This window comes from Metopolophium dirhodum, chromosome 4, assembly GCF_019925205.1.
Source record: "Metopolophium dirhodum isolate CAU chromosome 4, ASM1992520v1, whole genome shotgun sequence".
Taxonomy (NCBI): domain Eukaryota; kingdom Metazoa; phylum Arthropoda; class Insecta; order Hemiptera; family Aphididae; genus Metopolophium; species Metopolophium dirhodum.
Genome location: NC_083563.1, coordinates 35042849 through 35067839, shown reverse-complemented (window position 1 = coordinate 35067839; position 24991 = coordinate 35042849). Strand labels below are relative to the sequence as shown.

The window sequence follows — 24991 nt, the reverse complement described above, 5'->3', positions numbered from 1 at the left end:
GCTGCTAAAGTGCTGAAGAATGACATGTTTGTTGACGACATTCTTACAGGAGCTCAGTCAGAAGAGGATACCCTGTTCTGCCAACAACAGGTGATAGCTCTGTGTGCTCAGGGGAAGTTCCAACTAAGGAAGTGGGCTAGTAATCTACCCAGCATCTTACAAGCAGTACCCGCTACTGAATGCTCTATGGATCCCGCTGTACTATTTGATGACGAAGGGCAAGCAATACTCAAGATCCTCGGCATGCATTGGAACCCTACACAGGACTACTTTTCGTACCACTATCATAGTCCAAGCCTCACAACAACAAAACGTTCGGTCTTATCAGATATGGCACGTATCTTCGACCCATTGGGTTTCTTAGCACCCGTCACCTTCCTGGCCAAATATGTAATGCAATTACTATGGACGTCTGGAATTGGTTGGGACGATCTCGTCCCGGAACAAATACTAACGATTTGGAAGCGATATCAACAGGAGCTTAAAAGCATACAAACATTAACTATTCCTCGTCGAATCACGATAGATGGGCATCCAACATATGAGTTACATACATTTTCCGATAGCTCAGAAAAGGGTTATGCTGCAGTCGTGTATCTGCGTTGTATTAGTGGTTCCACGATACAGTGTCACCTCATCACAGCAAAATCAAAGGTAGCTCCACTTAAACACGTCACCATTCCACGGTTGGAACTTTGCGGAACGCTACTTGCTGCAAAGTTGTTGCATTCAGTCCATCACATTTTCGCTTCAATTATATCCATCACTACAATGCACGCGTGGACTGACTCAACCACCGCTCTGTCTTGGATAAAATCATCGCCTCATCGTTGGGCAACATTCGTCGCCAATCGTACAAGTCAACTACAGGAACTTACACCACCATCTATATGGCGTTATGTTCCCACAAATGACAACCCTGCTGACTGTGCCTCAAGGGGGCTCTATCCATCTGAGGTTCTTCATCATCCACTCTGGTGGTCTGGTCCCAGATTTCTCTATCAAGACCATAATACATGGCCACCAACAGTTATCAACAACGATCCTGATACGACAAATTCGGAAGAACGTAAAACTACTCTAGTAGTCACACTACATCAGACTGTCCTCGAAGATCTATTAAATAAATATTCATCACTCGCTACAATCATACATGTTGTCGCATACTGTTCAAGAATCTTTACCAAATCTAAACCAATAACCATAAAGTTGTCTCCTCATGAACAAGTAGATGCCTTGCAACGGATCATTCGAACAGTACAAGGGCAATCATTTTCGGATGAGTTTGACAAAACAGGTAATTACTCCTATGCAAACACTAGCAAATTACGAAAACTCAGTCCGTTTCGAGATGATCACGGAATAATACGTGTTGGTGGTCGTCTAAATCATGCACCGATTCCATATGCACAGAAGCATCCAATACTTCTGCCACGTTCCCACCGACTAACGAACCTACTCATTGATGATTTTCATAAAGAACACAAACATCCCGGTGCCACTACTCTGCAAACAATAATTGCACAACAGTATTGGATAATATCTGGTCGCCAAGTCATTAGATCCCGATTAAGACTCTGTATTGCTTGCTACAAGACGCGCCCACGCAATCCACAGCCTTTTATGGGTGACATGCCCAAATATCGTCTGCAACAGATAAAACCATTTATGACAACAGGCGTAGACTATGCCGGCCCAATCATTTTAAAGTCCTCTACAACACGTCGAACGGTGCCCAGTCAAGCATACATCTGTTTATTTGTGTGTATGACAACCAAGGCATTACATTTGGAAGTGGCCTCAGATTTGTCATCCGAAACCTTTCTGATGGCGTTTTGTCGTTTCATCTCCAGACGCGGACCGATTGAACAAATACACAGTGACTGCGGAACAAATTTCAAGGGGGCGGCTAACCTATTACAGCCCGTCGATCAATTCACCCATTCCAAGGAGTATCAGAATCAGTGTCAGGCATATCTAACGGCTCGGAATATCAGTTGGCATTTTAACCCCCCTTCCGCACCACATTTTGGAGGATTATGGGAGGCTGGGGTCAAATCAGTCAAAACACTGTTATACAGAACCCTTGGGTTGCAACGACTAACATACGAAGAATTGAGCACATTGCTGAGTCGCATTGAAGCTACTTTAAACTCACGTCCACTGGGTGCCCTAAGTTCTGATCCATCCGAATTTGAGGCCCTTACTCCAAGTCACTTTCTCACTCTTATGTCCAGTACAGCCACTGTCGAACCTAATTTAGAGAAAATCCCTCTATCTCATTTTCAACGTTGGAGACTAATTAAGGACCTCCAAGTCCACTTCTGGAAACGATGGCAAAACGAGTATTTACAAACTCTCCAAAGACGCAGCAAATGGACAAACCATAGTGACAACTTGAAAACCAATACCTTGGTCCTAATACGAGAACCAACACCTCCACTTCTATGGAAACTTGGTCGGATTCTCCAGGTGCACCCCGGCCAAGATGGGATTGTTCGAGTTGCTACCGTCCAAACCAGCACCGGAATCATCAAGAGACCAATCGTGAAACTCTGTCCACTTCCAACCTGTTAAACGCTGAACGCATTTAAGGTGGGCAGGATGTTTACGCCAAATTGTACTCACCTTATCTATATTATTATTATTACTATTATTATTTTTAATTGATACTATTATTATTATTATTTTAATTATTACGATTGTTATTAATATTGTTAATATCGTATCTTATCGTATATCCATATTTTACCATTATTATTATTCGCAACTTTCGGCGATTACACTATTCCGGTTCAATTCTGTCACAGAACACGGCACCTACCTGTTCAAGTCTGTCACAGAACACGGGACCGGAGCAGTGTTATCGCCGACAACGCACATATAAAAGGCTGTGCGAACGACGAACGAACAACCATTCCCTTACCAGCATTGTAGTAAGACCCACCCGGGCAGACTTACGCTTTGCTGGTAAACGGACTCCCCCAGCTTTGACGGAACCTCGTCGGACGGTTGTGGTGCGGCCAGTGATCGAATAGTTGGAGAAATTCCGGCATTGGATCGGCCGCCCACAGTCATTGGGGCAATAGTTGGAGCTATTCCGGCATTGTTCCGACTGTTTACCAGTCCGACTTGACCCCCCGTGATTCCCCGTCAGTGCGTTCGTCGTCGCGGCCTTTTACTCAGGCATAGTGCGTTAGTCCGTATTTTATTTTTTATTTTATTGTAATTTAAAAATCATGTTTATTATTAAACCTAATATGTTATATCAATGTAATTGTCATTAAGACATATAAAAATAAATTATCAACTTTGTCATTAAGACATATTAATAAATTTTATACTTGTCATTGTGACATCCTAACCTATTCGTGGTACTGAACCACAACCCTGTATATAAACCAGTTGGGCATTAACTTAACTAGTTACTTTTGGCTTTTAATTAACTTAACTGTTAACTTACTAAATTTCTTTCTTAATTAACGTGAAATTAACGAGTTAATTTTTCATTTTAAGAAGTAAGTTAAGTTAATTTATTTTGTTTTTAATTTTATAATATTTCACTATTTCAGTCTATTTCATTTTCATGTCAAAAAATATGTATTATAAATTGTTTAAAGTTAAAAATTTATATCATTCGAATCTAACTTATATGGAAATGCTGTATGAAGTATTAACACTATATTCTATAATTTAGTTTTGAATTGGAAAAAAATTAAGTACGCTAGCGTTGTATAAACAAATTAACTTTTTTTTAACTTAATAAAAAGTTAACAAAAAGTGTGTATTACTTTTTAACTTAACTGAGTTAACCTATAGTTAAATTAACTTTTAACTTAACTTTTTGTTATTGGTGCATATTAACTTAACTTAACTTGGTTAAAAAAAAAATCATTAACTTGCCCAGCGTTGGGTATTACCTCTATTAATAACTACTTTTATTGGCTACCTAAGAATATCAATAACCGACGTCAGTGGATAATAATTAAATAATTATATAATATAATAACATGTGCTTCATCATGATATGACTGTCTACCTATTGTCAGGTGAGTTAAGAGTTAATAATATAGATCTTAGAATTCTTATTACCCCAACAATGTTATCATTTATATGCATACCGGACCACAAATTATAAACATTTCAAACAAAATATATGGTATAATGTGGTACGTAATAGTAGGTACACAAAACGTTTTAAATCGAAATTTATTATATGAAACTTCTTTGGTTGTATCAATTAAAAATATTAATAGCGAATAGTACGAAGTTATCAATAATTTTAAACTGTACCATTTTATTTTTTTAAAAGCAACATATTATTATTATATCGAACAATGCTTTATTTGTTTATCACTCTAATTGACTGTAGTATTTTATCCAGTTTTATCCAGTTTGTATATTTTATATTTTTGGGTAAAATGTCAACCTTAAAAACCAAAATATTATATTTTATGATGTGTTCTGATATTTGTATGAATACATTTCAAACGATTTACAATATTATATTGATGCCAACACTGAAGACTCGAAGTCAATTTATTATATTTTAATATTTGTAATTGAATAAATTGTTGTAGATATAATAAAATGATTATAAATAATGTAGCTCCTTCAGTATACATAACTAAAATTTTTTTACCTAAAATTACAAATGTTAATAGCAAAAACTATGTTTATTAATTTTCCAAAACAGAATTTTTTAATGTTTAGTTTCAGATGTATTTAAATCCTAAAATTACTTTACTATTCGCTACAACTACAAAGGTTTTTAGCGTATAGACGTGTTTATTTACCTATTTATTTTTAAAATTAACTTTATGGTTATGTAAAAATAGTTTTTCCAACAATACTAAAAATAAATCGTCTATATTAGGGTACTTCTTATTTTCGTAGCAACTCACGTAAATTGTGTGCTAAGTAGCCTAAGTGTGGATATTGTAGTAAAACAAATATAATCTTATATATTTATACTTCTTAATATACATCTATAGGTAGTTTAAATCAGTGTTTAGCTTTAGTTTATCTATAGTTAAGTTTTCAACAAAGTAGGGCAGTCTGCAGCTTACACATAATAACCAAAACTACTATTTTGCCCTTGCGTAACTACCTATCTGAGCGAACAATTAAAAAAAAAATTAATTTACTTTCAAAATTCTACTATTTACAAATTATTGATTTCCCTAATAAAAAGTAAGACAAATTCCTTAATAACAAATCAGCTCATCCATTATTTTGAGATTTTTATATTTTATTCTCAACTATTCGGATAGATCTTAGTAAATGCTAATAAATCATATGCCTAAAATTATGCTAATGAAGAGAATAATTTTAAGAGAAAATAATCAGTAAAGAAGAAATTCAAAAATAGATAAATTATCTTCAATACGGGTTAAAATAAAAAATAATTAAAACTGATATACACGTCAGTATTGATAGTTATGAATTATTAATTATTTACTTTATTATTTTAGTCAATTTTTAACTAAAAATTAAAATATAAATATTTTAAGCTTTTAATTTTTAAAAACTAATTATTTAACTTTAATTATAACTTATTATGATCAAACTTTTATATAATATGACATAGGTAGGTAAAATGTCTGAAATTCAATATCACAAAAAGTTTGTATAGAAATGCTTAGGAAATCGAAGTAAGTACGTCATACGTAAAAAAAATATGAAAAATATGATATTTATACCTATATATAATATATATATTACATTTTATAAAATATATTTCCAAAACTTTTTTGAATATTTTTAGGTTTCAATCATCAAAGTTATTGGTTTCACATTATTATTTTTTTTTTTTTTGTAAACATTTTCATGTTTTGAATTTCTAATAAAATAAGATGATCATAATTAATACAGTTAGTTTAGTTAAAAGTGAACTAATATAAGTCACTCAAAGTTGTTCGAAAAGTTGAACATTGGAAATTTAAAATCTAATTCTACTTTTTTAATCCATTAAGATTCTCTACAAACTACAACTCATATTATATTGAATTTAGCATTTGTTACGTTCAAATATTAATTCAGATTGATTTGTTGTACATTCTTAAAGCATTATTTTAAACATTGTACTAATTTTTTATATGATGAAAACTAAATCACACAAAAATAATTTGAAATTTAATATATAATTGTTGTTTAAAAATCATTATCACAATACCAAAAAATTCTCATAAGCATCAGAAGATATTTTATTTGAAATAAAATATATCAAAAATATAAAATATAAAATGAGACTTAGATCCATGGTTATAATATGTTATAAAAAAAAATATTTATACAAACACGCTCATGGCTCATATTATATTTATATATTTTTAGTACCTATGGTAAATCTTTAGTCTGCAATTCTATAGTTTTATGGTTTAATTTAATATATTCTGCATTATATTCACATATTTTAATAATTTATTGTGCATATAGTTACTATAGTCAGGTCCAATAATAGCTTTATTATTCTTCTGTGGAGCTAACAATAACAATTTAAAAAATAGTATTATTCTGATAATTTTATCTCAAACTTGATGTACATTATACACCGAAGATAATAATTAAAACATGTGAACATTTCATGGTCTGATTTTTTTATTAAAGTGATCTATGTACGTATACGTCGTATACACAAATACACAATAAATGCGTGGACTTAAGAATTACTTTAGACGATTTATTTGACATTTTTACAACCATTATCATTACAATTTATAACAATTATTTATAAAGCTTTTTATACCACCTACAAAAATAAAAACACAATCATAGATTGTGAGATTGTACATTATTTTTAAATGTGTGCCATTATTATAAACACACTATGGCTTATCCTATATAGCTATAATATATACAGGGTGATTCATAAAGCGTAAAACACTCATTATCTCAAAAAGTATTAATGTTTTTGAAAATATTTTTTTACATTGTTTCAAGTTGTTAAAAAAGCTATTTTTTTTATTAAGAAATTATATTTTTAAATATTTTTTATCTATATAATTTTTTAGGTTTTTACTTTTTTGAATGACAGCATAGAGTTTTTTATATTCCATATTCCAAAGCAGAATATTTTTCTAAGTATTTTGATTCATAAAAATCTAATTTAGGGCGAGTAGTCTATGAGGTATAAGCATTTAAAGTTTAAATGGGCGGAGTGGGTTGGTATGGGGTTACCCCGCTAATGTGTGTCCACTACTCCGCTTGTCTATACCTTAAATACTTATAACTCATAAACTACTCGTCCTAAATTCAATATTTATGTATTAAAATACTTAGAAAAATATTCTGCTTTGGAAAATGAAAATAAAACTCTATGCTGTCTCATTCAAAAAAGTAAAAACCTTAAAAAAATATAAGGATAACAATATTTAAAAATATAATTTTTTAATAAAAATGTTTTTTTAACAACTTGAAACTATGTAAAAAAATATTTTCAAAAACATTAATATTTTTTGAGATAATGAATGTTTTACGCTTAATAAATCACCCTGTATACAGGTTGCAAGGTCAGGATACAACCCAATACTAACTGGTTTAATAATATTATGTAATTAAACTACCTACCTATTTAATAACTTTTGTTCTTATTAATACAAACATTTTTATTTTAATTTATTATCAAAAAAAAAAAAAATCATACGAATTATATATTTAAAAAGAATTGAGGATAAAAATTATTACATCTGTTAGTTCTTACTTATTTCAGTTAAATATAAAATATAACTACCTATAGCTAAACATATATTATTACAAATTATTATTGCTATATACTCTTTTCCACGGGAGAACATGCGAAAAACTGCCATAGGAGAACTGGATTCGATAACAGCTGACGCGGGAGTGGGAGAGGGTGAGGGGAGCGCATAACCCGTTCTCTCGTGGAACAGAGTATATTGTTAATAAATCGGAAAATAAGTAGATGTAGTGCGAAATATAATGCAGATATTGTAGTGCAGATTTGCTCCAGTCGATAAAAAAAAATGACTTTTAGACCAAAAAACCAGACCAATTTGGAGGAATTTAGTTTGACGGATTTTAATTTTTAAAACGGATTATTATTGGTTAACAAGTTTGACCAGAAGTGATTATATTTATATTCTAATTATTGATAGTGTCATAATGAACAATATAAATACAAAAATATCATATTTTTATTCATGGATATCACAGCTGAAAAAAATAAATATTCAAAATTGCCTCGACCGACGATTAGTAAACTTGGTACCTAATCAATGAAAGTCAGTTTTAAAAATTTAAATCCGTCAAACCAAATTCCGTCAGTTTTGTCTGGCTTCTTGATCTAAAAAGTAAAATCCTCTTTTTTTAAATTTAAAAAAGTTTATAAAATTTATTTAATATCATTGCCATTGCCTGCGCGTACGTAAGTTAATTGACGGCGAATATAAATAACGACCTATAATAATTTCTACGAAATATTAACCGTAAAAGATTACATATTAAACTCACACATACTAATGATCTTTTACTTTGCACACACGACAAACTTACAAGTCACTTTGATGTCATAATTTTAAATTGCATAACATAATATTAATTTCCTTAAAACACGACCGACTGGAGCGAGCGGGCTCCCTTTAATGTATAAATGACTAATAGCCTCCCTTTAACCATGGTCAAAAAAAATAAAAAATAAATTAGTATTTGTTATCAAAGCGTAAAAACCATACAATTTTACAGAAATTCTGTTTATGAATTTAAGAAAAAAAAAATACATTTTAACCGTTTTTGGAAATTTTAATTTTTATACCTTGGAAAAGCGAGGCCATTATAGTCATATATTATATTACTACAAAACAATTGTACTAAAATAACTGAATTATAATTTGAATTAGATCTGCTGACCTTCCAATTGATTAACATGAATACCTATATTGATTTAAATATTTAAAATTGGTTTCCAAACTCTTTGTACGAGTGGTGGAAAATGTATGTCCGTTAAATGGTTAAATGTAATTTATCATTAGTATATTACATATCTAACTTATCCTAGGGTTGACCGCGGTATTGAAATCGGAAACCGGTATTACGGTATTAGATTCGGTACCGGTATGGAACGGTATACCGTAATACCGGCACAAACCGGAAAACCGTGATACCGGAAAATCATCACCAAAAGTTATTACAATATGTACTGGTCTTACAGTATCATGGTATGTACCGGTATTAGGTGTGAACCGGTATTGCGGTATACCGTTGCAGCGGTATTTGAACCGGTATAGATGGTATACCGAAAAAACTGTCAACCCTAACTTATCCTTATTTTATTAATAATTTTTCATAAAAGTAATCGTTCTTTGTAAGTTTAGGGGTTGTTTTAAGATCATAATATGATATTTATAACTATAACAATTAATAGGTACCTATAATTTTTCTTTATTTACGCAATTATTTTTTTTAAAGTTTTGTTTACATTTGTATTGCGTTTGTAAGTTGTAATCTAAAAGAAAAATTATATTACTTACTCAACTGAAAAACAACATAAGTATTTTTTTATGTGCTACAGAAACATTTCATGTAATTATAATTTTGTTTTGTTTCAGAACTACCAAAATCAAAACCATTAATTGTGACGGATAAAGACAAATATGATCCAGGTGATACTTTAATAGCAAATTGTACGTCACCAGCTTCTAAACCTGCAGCCAGTTTAACGTTCTCTTTAAACAATACGCAAGTGAGTACAGTAATGAGACTACTGTTTATAGTTAACGATGAAAATATGATTCTTCTATTTTTACGGTTCTAAAAATGATTTATTTTTATATCATGACAATTATTCATGACTTTAGAGTTTTGTGTGTATATTTTGATTCATATGCATGTCATTATCTAAACAATTTAAACTTATCTCGTGGGTGGGAAGTGCGGTTATACTATGTGCAGCCTACTCATCGCCACTGATGCATAGCAACTTCTATAATTTTTTTTTTATATATTTGACATAATTTTAAAATTATAATGTCAATATTTTTTTAAATAGATTATCAGCTTTCTTTTGTACGTTTATTGTCCCACGATGTTTGATATAGTTTATAGTACCGAAGGTCGTACGCAATAATAATAATAATAATAATAATCTGATGTATAATTTATGAGATTATGGTTGCCACGTTATATTATAATATAACCAATAGTTGATTTTAGATGTATGTATTTAAATAGTTAGTAGCCAACTATAGTAACTATCTATATAATATTATATAAGACACGCAAAATGTTTCAATGTCCTTAATGCATTCCTAAACCGTTCATCCGATTGCGATGAAATTTGGTACAGAAATAGGTAAATAAAAGGTAAACAAGAGGTCCGACCCGGGGAGGTTATACACTTACGTATACGCGCCACGCGGGGTCCGCGATATACCGCAGGTAGACTGCCTACCTCATAATATAGTGCTCGGATAATCACAAGTGAATCTCACGGACAACGCCGGTTGGGATGGCTATAAATTAAAATACAATATAATTTACACTTAAAAAGACATTGCTTCCACAGCGTGTACCGCCCAAAAAGAGACGAACAATCACAAAAACCTAGCAATAGCAAACCATTATTGCCGTGCCAGCTGGTATTTTAATAAAAGTTAATAACCATTAGGTGTGTATTTATTAGCTTTATACATAATATACATATTATTATACGCGTATTACAACCTACAAGTGATGTATGTAATTTGTACATTAATAATGTTTATTACATGTTATATTTAAAATAATAATGCGTTACTCCTAGATGCTGGTTGTAAATAGGTGCGTGGGATTACATTAAAATACAAAATAACCAAAACTGATTGTGTACTCTGAGGAATAAAATCTAAGTTAAATTAAACTAAGAAATACATATTATTATACCTTCCTACTTGGCAATTAATGTATTTTTTCCAATAATATGATTTTTACAGAAATACTTACTAGTTTGTAATAATAATACAACACTATGATCCTAGTTATCTTATATCTATTATTTAGGATACAACGTATTAAAAAGTTAAATTAAATTAATGTACCTAATGTGATATTAACATAATATACTTTAATGTGCATGTTTTTAGCTAGGATAATTTTTAGGTATCTGAAAATATTTATGCTTAAAACCATTGAAGAATAAAAACTAAATAGGTTTATTCGTCATTGAAATTATCATTCTGTTCACAAATGAACTAGGTAATCTACATTCCATACGCATGGAAAAATGTATTCATGTAAAATTATGTAGATGAGAGATTCGTACATATCCGTCAGATGGACAACCTGAAACTGAACTCTCAATCCTAAATGTCGTATATCTAAAATGTAATAAAGTATACAACATGAATTATTTAAATTACTTAAATGTACGATTCGTTATTATGTAGTTTGAAGTTTGAACTGACGATTATCTTGTACATAGAAAAACATTTCATCATATTCAAAAGAAAAATCGCTTTTCCAAAAAATTATCAATTTGTTATTACTACCTACTTCCCTGGCCAACAAAATTATAGACATTCAATTCTGTTTGATTACTATAATTTTCATTAACTCCTAGTTCTGATTACATCATATTAAAACAATAATTTTACAAGGTTAATCGGAAACATCAAACAGATCAATTATAATGTAATTGTTATCATTATGATGTTCAGTTTATACATGACAAATTAGATAAGTGTCATCACAGTTGTACCAGTTTTGCGCAGTAGATACGGCCTATATCGTAGTTCTCCACTTCTCATTGGTTGATTTTGTTCTATGTTATATATGTATGTATATGATTAACAGCCAATAGGAAGTGGAGAACTACGATAATGGCGAAGTAAAGAGCGGAGGATGTGTACCAAAATACTGTGATGATACCTATCTAATTTGTCATGAGTTTATATACATTTTAGTAAAGTGATAGTTATGAATGTTCCATGGTTGATGAATGATTAGAATCCTATAATTACCTTTAATTCTTAAGCAATAGTAAATATGTATTAATATTTTAAGTATAAGCTTATAACAAACTAATAATGGTCAGTTACGTCATTAACGTTATGTTTTATTTAAAAACATGTATGTACGCAAAAACAAATATTATATTGGACATACCTTCTCCCATAAATCGGCTACTATATTGACTCATCATTAATTTATAAATTCTGGAATGTGTGTAAGTAGGTAATCAAAGAATGTATTGATTTCACAATGATGATTTTTTTTTTCTGTGAACCCATTTTTGGATAAAAGGAATGCTAAAAGGTTTTATATAGCACTTTACAGGATCAAATATTTGGTTTATAATTAAAGTAGTGCCTTTAAAATTCCCCAATAAATTCTCTAAGCACAGTGATAAAATACAGTAAACTAAATATTTTTTTTACAGAAACGTCTGGAAGCTCCTTACATAGAGGTTCACATGTAGGATTTTTTTTTAATACCATGATTAATAGCTTCATTAAATGCACATGTTTTTATTATTATTACTTATTTATTAAGCATGTCATAACGTTAACACCAAGGTCCTGACTTTGTGTCTTGTCATTCGTACATACTTTATAGTTTATATATCTGTGTGACTTGGAAAAACAAGTTTTTGGAGGTGCTCAGTTAACAAAAATGCATTTATATTTTACTCAGGAGTATTTTGTGTTGGCTTTTATATGATGACATATTCCGTTTTGCATTATTATTTGATATCTATCCTTTTAATTATAATCATTTGGTCAGGTGTTGGTTTAATCTAAATGTTTAGTACAGAAAATATCCATATTATTATGTTAATTTGAAAATGCAATGTTGGGTATATTATTTTGAACACCTGCCATTAAGTTCTCTTGCGAGATTCTAACTTTCTGCATACCAATTATACGTACTTGGTCAAAAGCTACAACAATTTACCAACGGAACTTTACGAAAATATAATTTTGCGAGGTATTTGTTTTAATTATGTGTAGTTCAATAGGAATGTATTAATTATTATTATTACCATTAAACCAGAAGTACATAATAACAATCATTAGAAACTACTGTCTATACTACTAAAAACTACATTTCATCTGCTTTCTAAAGTCATTTTCAGGGTCATAATACTTACAGGTTTTTTGAATTTAGAGCAAAATTTTTGTAGCGAAACGATGAATGTATTAGTTTTACAATGCAATTTTTTTTCGTCTATAGCTCTCATCACCATTTGATGCAATATAAATGCTTCAATTTTTGACATAGAGTATGGTTTCTGGTACAAAATTGGATCTGGTTGGTAATTTTGGACAGGGGATTGTAGGTTTTGTAAATAAAAATATTAAATACTTTTAAAAATAATCTGGAAGAATAAAAAACAATTACTTGGAAACTAGTTTAATTATAGACAAAAATCGGTTTTATTTTTTTCTATAGTAAATATAAAACGAGTAACTTGAATTTTATCACCAAATATTTATAATGATCTTTTCTAAAATTAATATGATTTTCCAAATATTTTAGACTTTTTTTTTGTAATAATAAACATTTGGAACTTTTGACTTCTTTAGTTTTTTTAGATTATGTATGTGTTAACATTATGGGTGGCCTTCAAATGATTGAACAGCAAACATCGAAAGTCAAAATCTCTAACATCAAAATATTGATTGATGAATTCTTGAATACAAATTTACGTCAATATCTTTAACACAGAAATAATTGTTTCCATCAAAACCTGAATGTGAAAATCTTGAATACTAAAATGGTTTCTGACAAAACGTATAAAGACAACATTTTTAATTTTTTTTTTATACGTTATCTATAGGTATACAATCTGTATCAGTTGACACAATGAGGATATTTGCTATAGGTAGAAAATAACATGGGCATATAATAAAGGAAGCCACCCAGTGATGACACTTCCAATTAAGGAGCTTAGCGTGCGTTAGTTACATAAATTATCTCGACACCACTTACGCTAAGTCGCCTTGAGGCTTGAAAGATTGCTGGGTCCAGATTGATGGTAGCAGATGCTAGATTTTTAATTAGATGATTTGTATGAGTAGTTATCCTGTTATAAAACTTTTTATAGTAAAGCGTTGCGTCTTCATTTAGCGTATTTAGATTTAGATCTGTGTAGAGTGTGAGATTTGATATATAAAAAGGGGCACTTGATAGTTTTCTTAGAGCAATATTTTAAAAGGTTTAAATTTTGTTTAAGTTTGACTTGATTGTGTTTCACCAGAGTTGAATTCCGTAGAGTCAGATAGGTTTAAGTAGGGGTTTACACATGAGAAGCTTAAAATTTATAGAAAAGTATTTATTATTACATAATATAGTTTTCAGCATTCGTAATCAGTTATTTAATGTCAGCCCTTTGGATTTGATGTAAGAGGCCCAAGATAGTCTTTAATCTAAAGAGAGGCCGAGGTTCTTGACTACTGGAGAGTAGGTGATCGGGCTTTCATATAAAGGGACGTTGGGACAAGGGGCATGTATAAGAGTAAAAGTAGTATGTGTCGGTTTATTTGGACAAATGTATCCAAATAAGTTTTATTTATTAATTTTATACAAATGTATTTTGTAAACCAGCTTTCCATTGAGTGGATGTGGTTTTGTAAATTTAATGAAGTAGTGAGAGGATTATCTTTACTAGAAATTAACACCTTATCATGTGCATATACAGCCACAGATGTAGGGAGAGTTGCGTTGGTCTGACGCATATTTGTTATAAATTATAAGTGAGAAAATGCCTCCTTGAGGCACGCCAGCGTTTATAGCAGCTATGTGAGAAAGGGAAGGACCGGTATGAATTTCCATTTAAATTTAAAATGTCGATTTGAGTGATAAGATTTTATGAGTAAGTAGTATGCTGGAGGGAGAAATATTTTAAGTTTAAATAGCAAACCATCGTTCCAAATATGATCGAAGGCCTGTGATATAACCAGACATGCGCATGTGCAGTATTTTCCCAGGGAGTAGAATATTGCACAACCACTCTATGAAGTTGTGTCTTGTCGAATATGAGGCATGGAAGCCAAATTGGGTGTCAGGCAGTATATGTTTTTCAGTAATGTGGTATGATTAAAGAGCTTTGGGGGGCCTCAACAAAATAGTGATATGATATTAAGGGTTAAAACTGACGAGCGGTCAGAATTTAAATCCAAAATATTTGTAGCAAAGCAGTAAATAAGATTGTTGGGAATTTTTGAAACCAAGATGTCCAAAATATATACCAGGATAGGCAAGAACCTTGAAATGTTTAGAAGCTGCAAAGTCATAAAGCACTATGCCCCGTGGTTTATTAGTACGGCATCCCCGTGACTGATGCTTGGCGTCTACAATGAAATTGTTTTTGAATGCATCGAAGTATTCAGACAATATTATGTTTCTTATTAAGGGGGGATTATAGTATACTGCCGCAATAGTGAGTGAAATATTGTTCAAATTAAGTAATATGGCACAATATTGTAAATAATCATGATAAAAGCTAGTAAGTGATTGAAATATAATTTAAGATTTAATAAATATTGCGACACAACCGTGTTATATCGGTGACTTTTTTTTTATCAGTCTGTAACCTGGAATGTAGAGAGTAGCATATTTATAGCGAAATGCGTTTCAGTACGTTTATTGTTTAGGACAGTTTCGGGTTCATGCACGTGGTTTTTAAACCATAAGCATTGAATTGGAGTATTAATAGTGATTTCTCGGTGACTGAGTTATTTGTTCTGTTATTAGGCATTTTGTATATTTAATAATCTAGATAGACGCTGCTGGATATTACTTTTGTAAGAATTTCAATTAGTGAATTAATAATAGTTTTAAAGTTGACTAGAAAGCCTGAAAGAATTTTATTTATATCTACAACTCGTACTTCGCAAGCAGAAGTGGAGGTATTATGGATAGGATAGTTGGATTTTGAGCACAAACATTTTTATCGAAAAAACTTTGAACGTAAAAATACTGTACAACAAAACTATTTAATCGATGATTCTATTTGTTTTTCCCGTGCTGTTCTGGATGAAGCTTTGGTGTATCTAGACGCCAAGAACAGCGAGAACAATTGTATATACCTATAAGAAGGAGTGTGACAAAAAAACTTGTATGGGTAATTTGTTGCACAAGTAGGTAGGCTTTTACAATTGTTGGTAAAATGCAGCCCTCGCCCACTGGAAATTCAAAATGCTTAATACAAATTTGAAAGTGATTATATGTATTTTAGGAATAGCAAAGATGGACGATTTTTTTCAAATTGTAAGTTATAAGATGGTTTAAAATTACTGAGAATTTTCAATTTAAGCCTTTTAAAAGTACCAACTATATTTAATCCCCCCCCCCCCCCCCCAGAAAATTAGCTTAAGTTGAAAATCAAAAGATTTTTTCTAGTATAAAAAATGTTAACTGACAGAAAAAAGACTATCATCATTATAACATCAATACATTCATCGCTCCACTCAGAATCTAAAATATATAAAATTTTAAATTTAAGTAATTTAAGTTTAAATTTAATTCAAGGTTTCTCATAATGTGTTTTTCAAAAACATGAACAAAATACATAAGCATAATTTTATTTTTATAGACATTTGAAGTTATACGAAATTTATACGAAAATTAACGATCTTAGTAAAGCTATGTTGATGTAATTCAAAAGATATTATTCTTAAGGAAGTGAAACTTTTTGTCACTGTGTATATTATTAATAATACCTATACATAATTACATTTTAAAAGTATTTAGAACTATGCTTTGTTTTTGCATAGAAATATAGGTTGACAATCGATTAACTGTCTCCGTTCAGAATCGTTTTCACACGCAATGATTGAATTCAAATTTAACACATCCATTATAGTAAGTTACTCAATGACAAGGTATACTCAAGTACTCAACACTTATATAACAGAGCTAATTCATAAGTTATTTTAGTTTTTTTTTTGTGCATTTATCCAATGCTTCAACGTTGCAACAAAAAATAAATATCTAATTTAAATTATGTTCATTAATTTTTCTCTCAATTTCTAAATTTGTACATTTCTATATTTTGTTTTAAGATATTTATTAGGTCATCGGTTCATTAGATTTTAGGATTTATGGTCCCAGGAGTTCTTATAATAATTGGCCTGGCACCTATGTGGTTTTGATTTCTTTCCTGACTGTATTAGATAAAGTCTGTTTCTGTTAATAGTTTATGTACGATTGGTACTTGGGTTCCACATTCTGAACATAAAAGGATTCTTCTTTAGCTATAAAATGTAGCTATGGGCTATGGCCTATGGGTAGGATTAACACCAATGTTAAAATTTTCAATTTATTATTAAACTGCTGAAATATATTATTAGGTATTTTCAGTGTTTTAGTAGATAAGTCCTATTTTTTTATTGTTACGATGAACTTTTGGATTGGTTTTGTTATTGTTTACCCCATTTTGGCAGATTGTATTTGTTTTATTTATATTTTATATTTTTTATTGTTTATCAATTATTATGTATTTATAGTATGTTACAGTTGTGCAAATTTTGGTAAAACAAGTAGGTGCTCCAAATATGTGACGCAATAGTTGTTTAGGTTGGAAATCAAATTAAGTTAGTCAACAGTGTTTGTACCTAATATGCGTTAGAAAAATTCAAAATTCGATAATAATTTATACAAATAATATTTATTTTTTGGTTGAAAAACTTTTTACAATTCTATTAATGTTCAGTAGGTATTTCATACATCTTAATTGTATCATTAAAACGACAATTAACAGTTCTTATGCCTGTAGAATGTAGATATAATGTCTGTAGAAATATGTTTAACACATATGTAAGTTTCTTATGTATTAAGACTATAATTTTAAAACTCATGTCATATTCATTAGTTAGCCATTTTTTATACTTCTTACATTTTAAAAATAATCGTCTCATCAATTACTTTTTTGAACAAAACCTATAAGCACTGGAGTCCCATTCTTATAGGTATAAACTCTGCTCAAAAACTCTGATATGAATAATTGATGTGGGTGATCTGTGATCATATTTTATTATTGTTTATAAACTTATGGTTAATAATAAATACATCATTAAACTGTAACAATGTGAGTGAAGCTAAACTAGCTTATAATATGAGCGATTGGTTTTTTTTTTAATTTTAATTTTCTTCAAATATATAAACATTCTTAAATAACTAATAAGTATAAACAATTATTTATTTTTTGAAAATTTCTAATGATTGTAATTATTATTTGATTCGATTTATTTGGTATATATATATATAACAGGCAGAGCCCCAACAATACAATAACTCTCGCACGATATAACATTATAAATAATAATTAGCAATTGGGCATAGAAAAATATGATAATTATAACAGAGATTACAATATAAACTAAACTACATATAAAATACAAAATAACATAATGGTACAAAAACAAATTGCTACGATTTAATAGGTACTCGTTACCCAGACGCATCATATGATTGATCGGCTGGTTTCTACCATAATTGGTACTATGCGGTCTATGTCTAGGAACATAAAGGGAACTCGAGATCTTAAAGTTCACTTGTGAGAGCAGTGCAGGAGCATTAATTGAACCACTAATTAACCTTTGTAAAAGAACTAGATTAGATCTAACCCGTCTATAAGCTAAGAAGGCAAGTTCAAGCATGCGAAAAACTGGATAGTAATCATGCGGAAGTTTGTCTATTTTCAGCATAAAAGCTGCGGAAGCCAAAAATCGTCATTGGACTCGCTCTAAATGGTAAGGATCAACTACCGCAAATGGGTCACAGAGTTCAGAATCATATTCTCATAAAGACCGGACAAAAGAGCAATAAGTAGTTTTAGGGATCTTGATAGCTTAAACTCTTTCAGTGTGCATATAAAAAATCACATGGACTGTCATTTACTAGTGTTAAATTGGAGGCCAAGAGAGCTGAACCATAAGCTAAGGGAATCTAGTATAATCTGCAGGGAAACTCAGTCAGATTCAGACTCGATTTTAAGGAAAAGTTTCAAATCGTCATGAAACATTAGAAATTTACAATTTTGGACAGCATTATTCATTCTATTTACAAATAATGAAAAGAGTAGGGAGAAATATGACCTCCTTGAGGAACACCAAACGGGACATTGACAGCGGCAGATTTAAATAAACTTTTAATAAACACTAAAATAAATCACCAATAACTTACTCCGTGATAAAAATGTATTTTATCTCAAAGAATAAAAATGAATTGAGGAAAAAAAACCCTGTAGCCTGTCACGAGTCTTATGCTGAGTGGTCGACGATTTTTTCGCTTCGTTTACCTTGGCACAGGTTAGCTGTGGTGAATTATTATTTTCAATTTGATCGCAATGAGAATCAGTCAGTTAAAAATATAAATTAATATTTTGTGTCATAAACTTTTTTTCATAAATCTTTTATTTAAAAATATAAGTAACAAAATATTTGTTTTTACTTTATACTTGTTGGATGTATAAGTATAAATATTGTATTGTTTAATAAATTGAGTTAGGTAACATATTATGTTTTTGGAATGTTATAATATAAAAATATTACATATTATAATGCATACAGAAATATATTATTTGTTACTTGTGAGTTCTGAGGTTTATCTTCATAGATGATATCTTAAAGTTGGTGGGGTTTTAATCAAAGTTTGGAAGACGGTTTTTTCACCGATTTTTAATTGAAGAGCTGCTCTGGTTTTTTTTATTCCATCGTGAACATTTTTGAAATTATTTGTTATCTATTTTATAGGCAGGATAATTCCGTGTTGTTGTGAAACTGTTTATTTTTAATTATTTTTCGGATTCAGCCCCTAATGCACCATATTATTGGTCTTAGTATTGATTTATGCTTATACTAGATTTATATACTTTTGGTGAATATCTTTGTTTCACATTTGTTGGAATTTAGAATAAGTTTTCATGTTAAGAACCACGGTGATAAATCATTGAAAGATTTTTGTAGAACTTTTAGTTAAACTTCTAGGATTTTATTTTGTGTTCTTATTGTGGTGTCGTCCTAGATATAATATTATTTACATTAAAGTTGACTAAAATTATATCTTTAATGTTAATTCTAGTTTAAGTACTAGTTTAGTTTTCTTGCCTAACATCTTGTTTGTTAATGATACACATACAAAAATTATGGACTGAATCATAATTTGACGCAATGAAGTAGGTTTTTGATGAATTCTTCTATGATAATATTTAAAAACTCGTTCAGTGGTTGATTTTATATTAGATTCTGATCGATTCGATAAATGTATTTATTTTACAATACTATGTGTGTTTCTGTGTATACGATAAAGAAAAATAATGTTATATTTTCTGGCGGAAAATATCAAAATTAAAAATGTCCAGTAGTTTACAAAAGCGTTGGTAAAAAAATAAGAAAAAACAACTATTTTTGTGCTATTTATATTCATATGCCATTTTCGATTTTTATTAGTTTTTTTGAAACTATTGTCAATAAAAAATGTTTCACTCGATCAAATAACTTGAATATTGTTATAATAGTTGTTTAAATATTAAAAATAAATAGGCACACATTTTTTAATGAGCGTTTCAAATTCAGATTTTGACAAAAATCATGGACATTTGCAAATTATTTGATAGTTAAAAATGTGTGTTCAATTTTTATAGCCAAGAATTTATTCAACCTACTATATTAAACTATTACTTACTAATAATATAATTAATTAATTCTATAGCAATAATACTGTAAAATATGATAGTGATATAGTCTGACAGAATCAATGGTTTTATATCTTTCAATTTATATTTAACACCTGCCCCTTTTAAACACCTGCAGTACAGCAGAGTGGTACCTACTTACCCACTTTTTTAGTTTCAAGTGTCTTAATTACAAAATAAATATTCTTGATTTTGATGGATTTTTGGTTACTATAAGAACAATACTTATGACTTATGAGAAACCTTATGTTACATTTTAAATATATATAATTATACATATTTATTACATACCTACAAATAAAAATGTTGGACGTTCTTCATTTGATTGAATGTCGAACGATTGGATAAAATTTTGAATATACAATTACGTAAATATCTATTGAATATTTGAATACTCAAAACCTTGAACTTTGAAAATCTTTTTTTGATTTCTCCAATGCTTTTTCGTTTGAGGTGTTTTGTGTAATTTTGTTTCACTTGGCTTTGTAGTTATGTTAACTATCGGGGTTGACCTTGGGGTTTTAATTAGTTTTTTTTTATTTAATATATCTCCGTGATGCGTACAGACTTAATAATTGGCCGGGTGGCGTTCGTTGTAGATTACCCATTAAGTTGGGGCTGTGAGTTTTTTAGGACAGTTTGAACGGTGAATTGTCATCACATTTTACGAGTTTAATTTGCATGATTTGTGAACGTGTTTGTATTTTAAGCAATTGTTGCATTGTGGTGGATGGTTAGATTTCCATTGAGGATCAGTAGATAGTAATTATTTAGTTTAATAACATTTTAAGTTAAAAAATTCATTACATTTTTCTAATTTAGTAAGGCTTATAAGTCGCAACTAGTGGAATGGGCGTCGCGCATCGTTTATTTCATTATTTGTATATATTAATCTTGTAGATTACTTTATTCGATAATTTAGGTTTTTCATAGTTTTTCACAATTTAGGTTCTTCATAGTTTTCAAATTCAGTGATTGACATTAGAAGGATATTTATGATGGCTGTTAGTTCTTTTCACTTGTAAGTCTGTTTGTGAAGTACTATCGTACCTTTTTCCAGATATTTCGTAATTTCATAATAGTTGTCGATTGTTTCTACATTTATTTTTATTTTATTGTTGCTATCTATTGAACTAAAGACGTTGTGTAATATAGATAAAATGTTTGCGTTAAGTTTGACATAATTTGTATTTATTACGAAAAATGGTGGACATTTTTTCTTGTTACTTTCAGTGTACATGGCATGTGGTTGATTATTGGGTTAAGTATGTTCTTTATTAATAAGTGATTTTTCAATGGGCGTATAGCAATTCGGTGTAAAGAAATATTTCTCCGTTTAATGGATTATTGGCTATTTTTAGTTTTTCTAGACCACCTGAATTCTGTATTGTAATCTTGAGTAAATTTTAGTGGAATAATATAGATGTTTAGGTTAACTATTTTATTTTTATAAGGAGTTGAGGACTTGATTTCTTTAGCTAGACTGTTGTTATATTATATTATCTAGATAATATATTAAAATATATAAATAGTATTTGTCGCTAATTTTGATAGTGTGTTTATGTGTGTTAAACGGCATTATCACCCGTGGGACCGTAGACAGAGGTTTTTTAGTATGGTACCTAATACAGTTAATTGCGTTGGTGAACTTTGAACCATTTAACGTTTGTATACAATACTAGATAGAAGGATAGAAACTTCGTAATCACTGTGATACTGCTATCAATATAGGTATAAGATCTGAGCACCAAATTAACGTATGGTCTCTGCGGTATCCAGGCACGTGCTATTGGATATATTTAAATAGTTTCATGCTACCCATATGATACAATGATCCATATTGAATAAACTTATGTACAGTCTCAATTGTTATTGCTACGGTAATATTTATACTACTTCAATAAGAATATAATGCTATTTTAAGTTGGTTATATTAACCTCATAACAATTAGGTACTACTATAATGTTTTTGTAATTAAAAGTAAACAATATTAATTTTATTTTAATAATTTTCTTTTGTTTCCAAATTAATTTTGAATACTTAGAAAATAATAGCTATTAGAATATTATGTATTATGTATCTTGAATTTAATTACTGGACACAAATAAAAAAAAATGTATTTATCATAATAATGACAATTAATAAAATAATAAGTACCCATTATATAACAATAACTACATCAAAAATAACATAACTAGTATCAAGTCCAAATGCAGATATTTAAATAAACAATTATCATAATAATTCTTACATTTTTTTTTTACAGTATCAAAAAAGTGGTTTATGCTGCGATGCGGATAATTAAATATCTAATAATGAAGCATTAAAATTACTTTCTTTCGATAAACATTTTACTCCTCGAATAAAACACTAGAGCCATAAGTGTAATTCGGTTCTTGGAGTAGACATTAGACAATCACGATCATTAAGAGTATTAACGGACAATATATTATATGGTTTGTTTGGGGCCGCACTTGACCTAACGAATATATATTTTTCAAGACGCTCTCGTCTGTACCTATACACCCTTACGGCCTTACATTGCAAATGTCTAGTTCATCACGTTCTAGTCGTTGAGTTTTTTTTTTACCCACACCATTATCATCGTGTAGGTATACGAAATCGTGACATTAATATACATGTTATAAATATTATTTTTATATTATTATTACTATTCATTATGGGGAAATGTTTTTGTTGAAATGCCTGAGGGTTCTTTCTACTATCGGTGTACATTATTTACTAATTACAAAGTCTGTATGCAGGGGTTCATATTATTATTTATTTTTTTTCCGAAATCTGCAACTCCTTATTTTTGTACACGAGAAGGTTCAAGTGACTACTTAACGGGTCTCGTTAGTGTCAGGCTTTATAAACACGAGCATTTCAATGACATGGATTTTGAGTACAAAAAAACATAACGAGACGACTGTATAAAACTGTAGAATGTAGATACCGACAGTGTGATCCGAAAAACTGAGTAATCGTACTGTAATTATATTAAATATAGGCACGTACGACATTTTCTTTTAACCATAACATCTACCTAATTTTTCCGATTATTTCTACGAGAATAGTAATATATAAGATAACACAACGACAACAAATAATTATTTGAACTGGGGATTATTGTTTTTTTTTTTTTTGGCTTCTATTGCATGGTTAAATTGCCCGGACTAAATTGTACAATTATATAAATAATAAAATTGTTTTAATGGCATCTTCGGCGGTGCCCATTGCGTCGTGAAGATGCCATAGGGTATGTCGAAATTTTGTCGGGCCTCTGGCGTGTCTTTACATTCTGTGATAATTTGTAAATGTGTTTGATTGAAGTTGAATAGCTGCGTGCCTGCATGTTCGGCATGTTCTTATTGGCTCCTTTTTCATATTAAAGGAGTATATTGTGTGTAGTGTATACACTTATTCTGAAGCAATTTAATACAACTTCGTCTCTTCGTTCAAGAAACATTGGATTATTACATTTCTCCATTGTTCTTTTTATTTCATTTAATTTAATGTTAATTTGAGGATTATTGTATTTAGAATAATTTATTACAGCAGTATTATACTTGAAATCATAAATAAGCTATACCTAAACAACAATTTCACTAATTTTCTTAGAAATTTGAAGTTATTCAACTGTTTTAAAACCTACTGGAAAACATTCTGAAAAAATAACGTTTTTATCTATAAATTGCTACAAATTCTGACAGTTATGTTTATCATTGTATATGTGACAACTTAAAGAGAACGCTATAGATACTTATTCAAAACCAAACTATTGTTCACTACATGAATGAAACAATAATTTGGCATACTTTATGACAAATTGTTTTCTTATTATAGTTTAAAATTTTAATATATCTTTGAAGATTATATTCTTTTCAATTATCTTAAACATTAAAGTTTATAATATATAATACATTAATAATGTAGACAATTTATCAGTTGGAGATAAGTTGTTACAAGCTATGTATAGGATGTGATAACATCGTTCAAACAGTGTAAAAAAGAAATTAACTTAAAAAATATACTATTATATTATACCTCCTTTTTTTAAAAATAATTTAAAAAGTTTAAAAGAAGTTTCTGCTTTCCATTATTTAGTCAATTTTTTTTTTACTCAAGTAGATCTTTTTGTTTTGTATGGTAATGTCGTTAAATTATAAAATATTGGACTTTAATTTACTAAGTGATACTGCAATACTATAAAAACAAACTGATACGATGTAATACAATAAAAACAAACTGATACGGTGTGTTTAATTATAATAGACACAATAAAAACATTAATAGTATATAAATCTGAAATGTTTAATAATTGTTTCCCTATCCGCTCCGTGTTAAATCGACAATAG

At 29.8% G+C, this 24991-nt stretch overlaps 1 protein-coding gene across 1 annotated transcript in view; it reads left to right on the top strand.

Annotated features, from left to right (window-relative positions):
* LOC132942463 (uncharacterized) overlaps positions 1–24991 on the top strand; it is a 148547-nt gene that overhangs the window by 102884 nt on the left and 20672 nt on the right. Inside the window, exon 4 of the mRNA XM_061010863.1 lies at positions 9567–9700. Coding sequence (XP_060866846.1) covers positions 9567–9700 — 134 coding nt within the window. The remainder of the gene's footprint in view (positions 1–9566; positions 9701–24991) is intronic.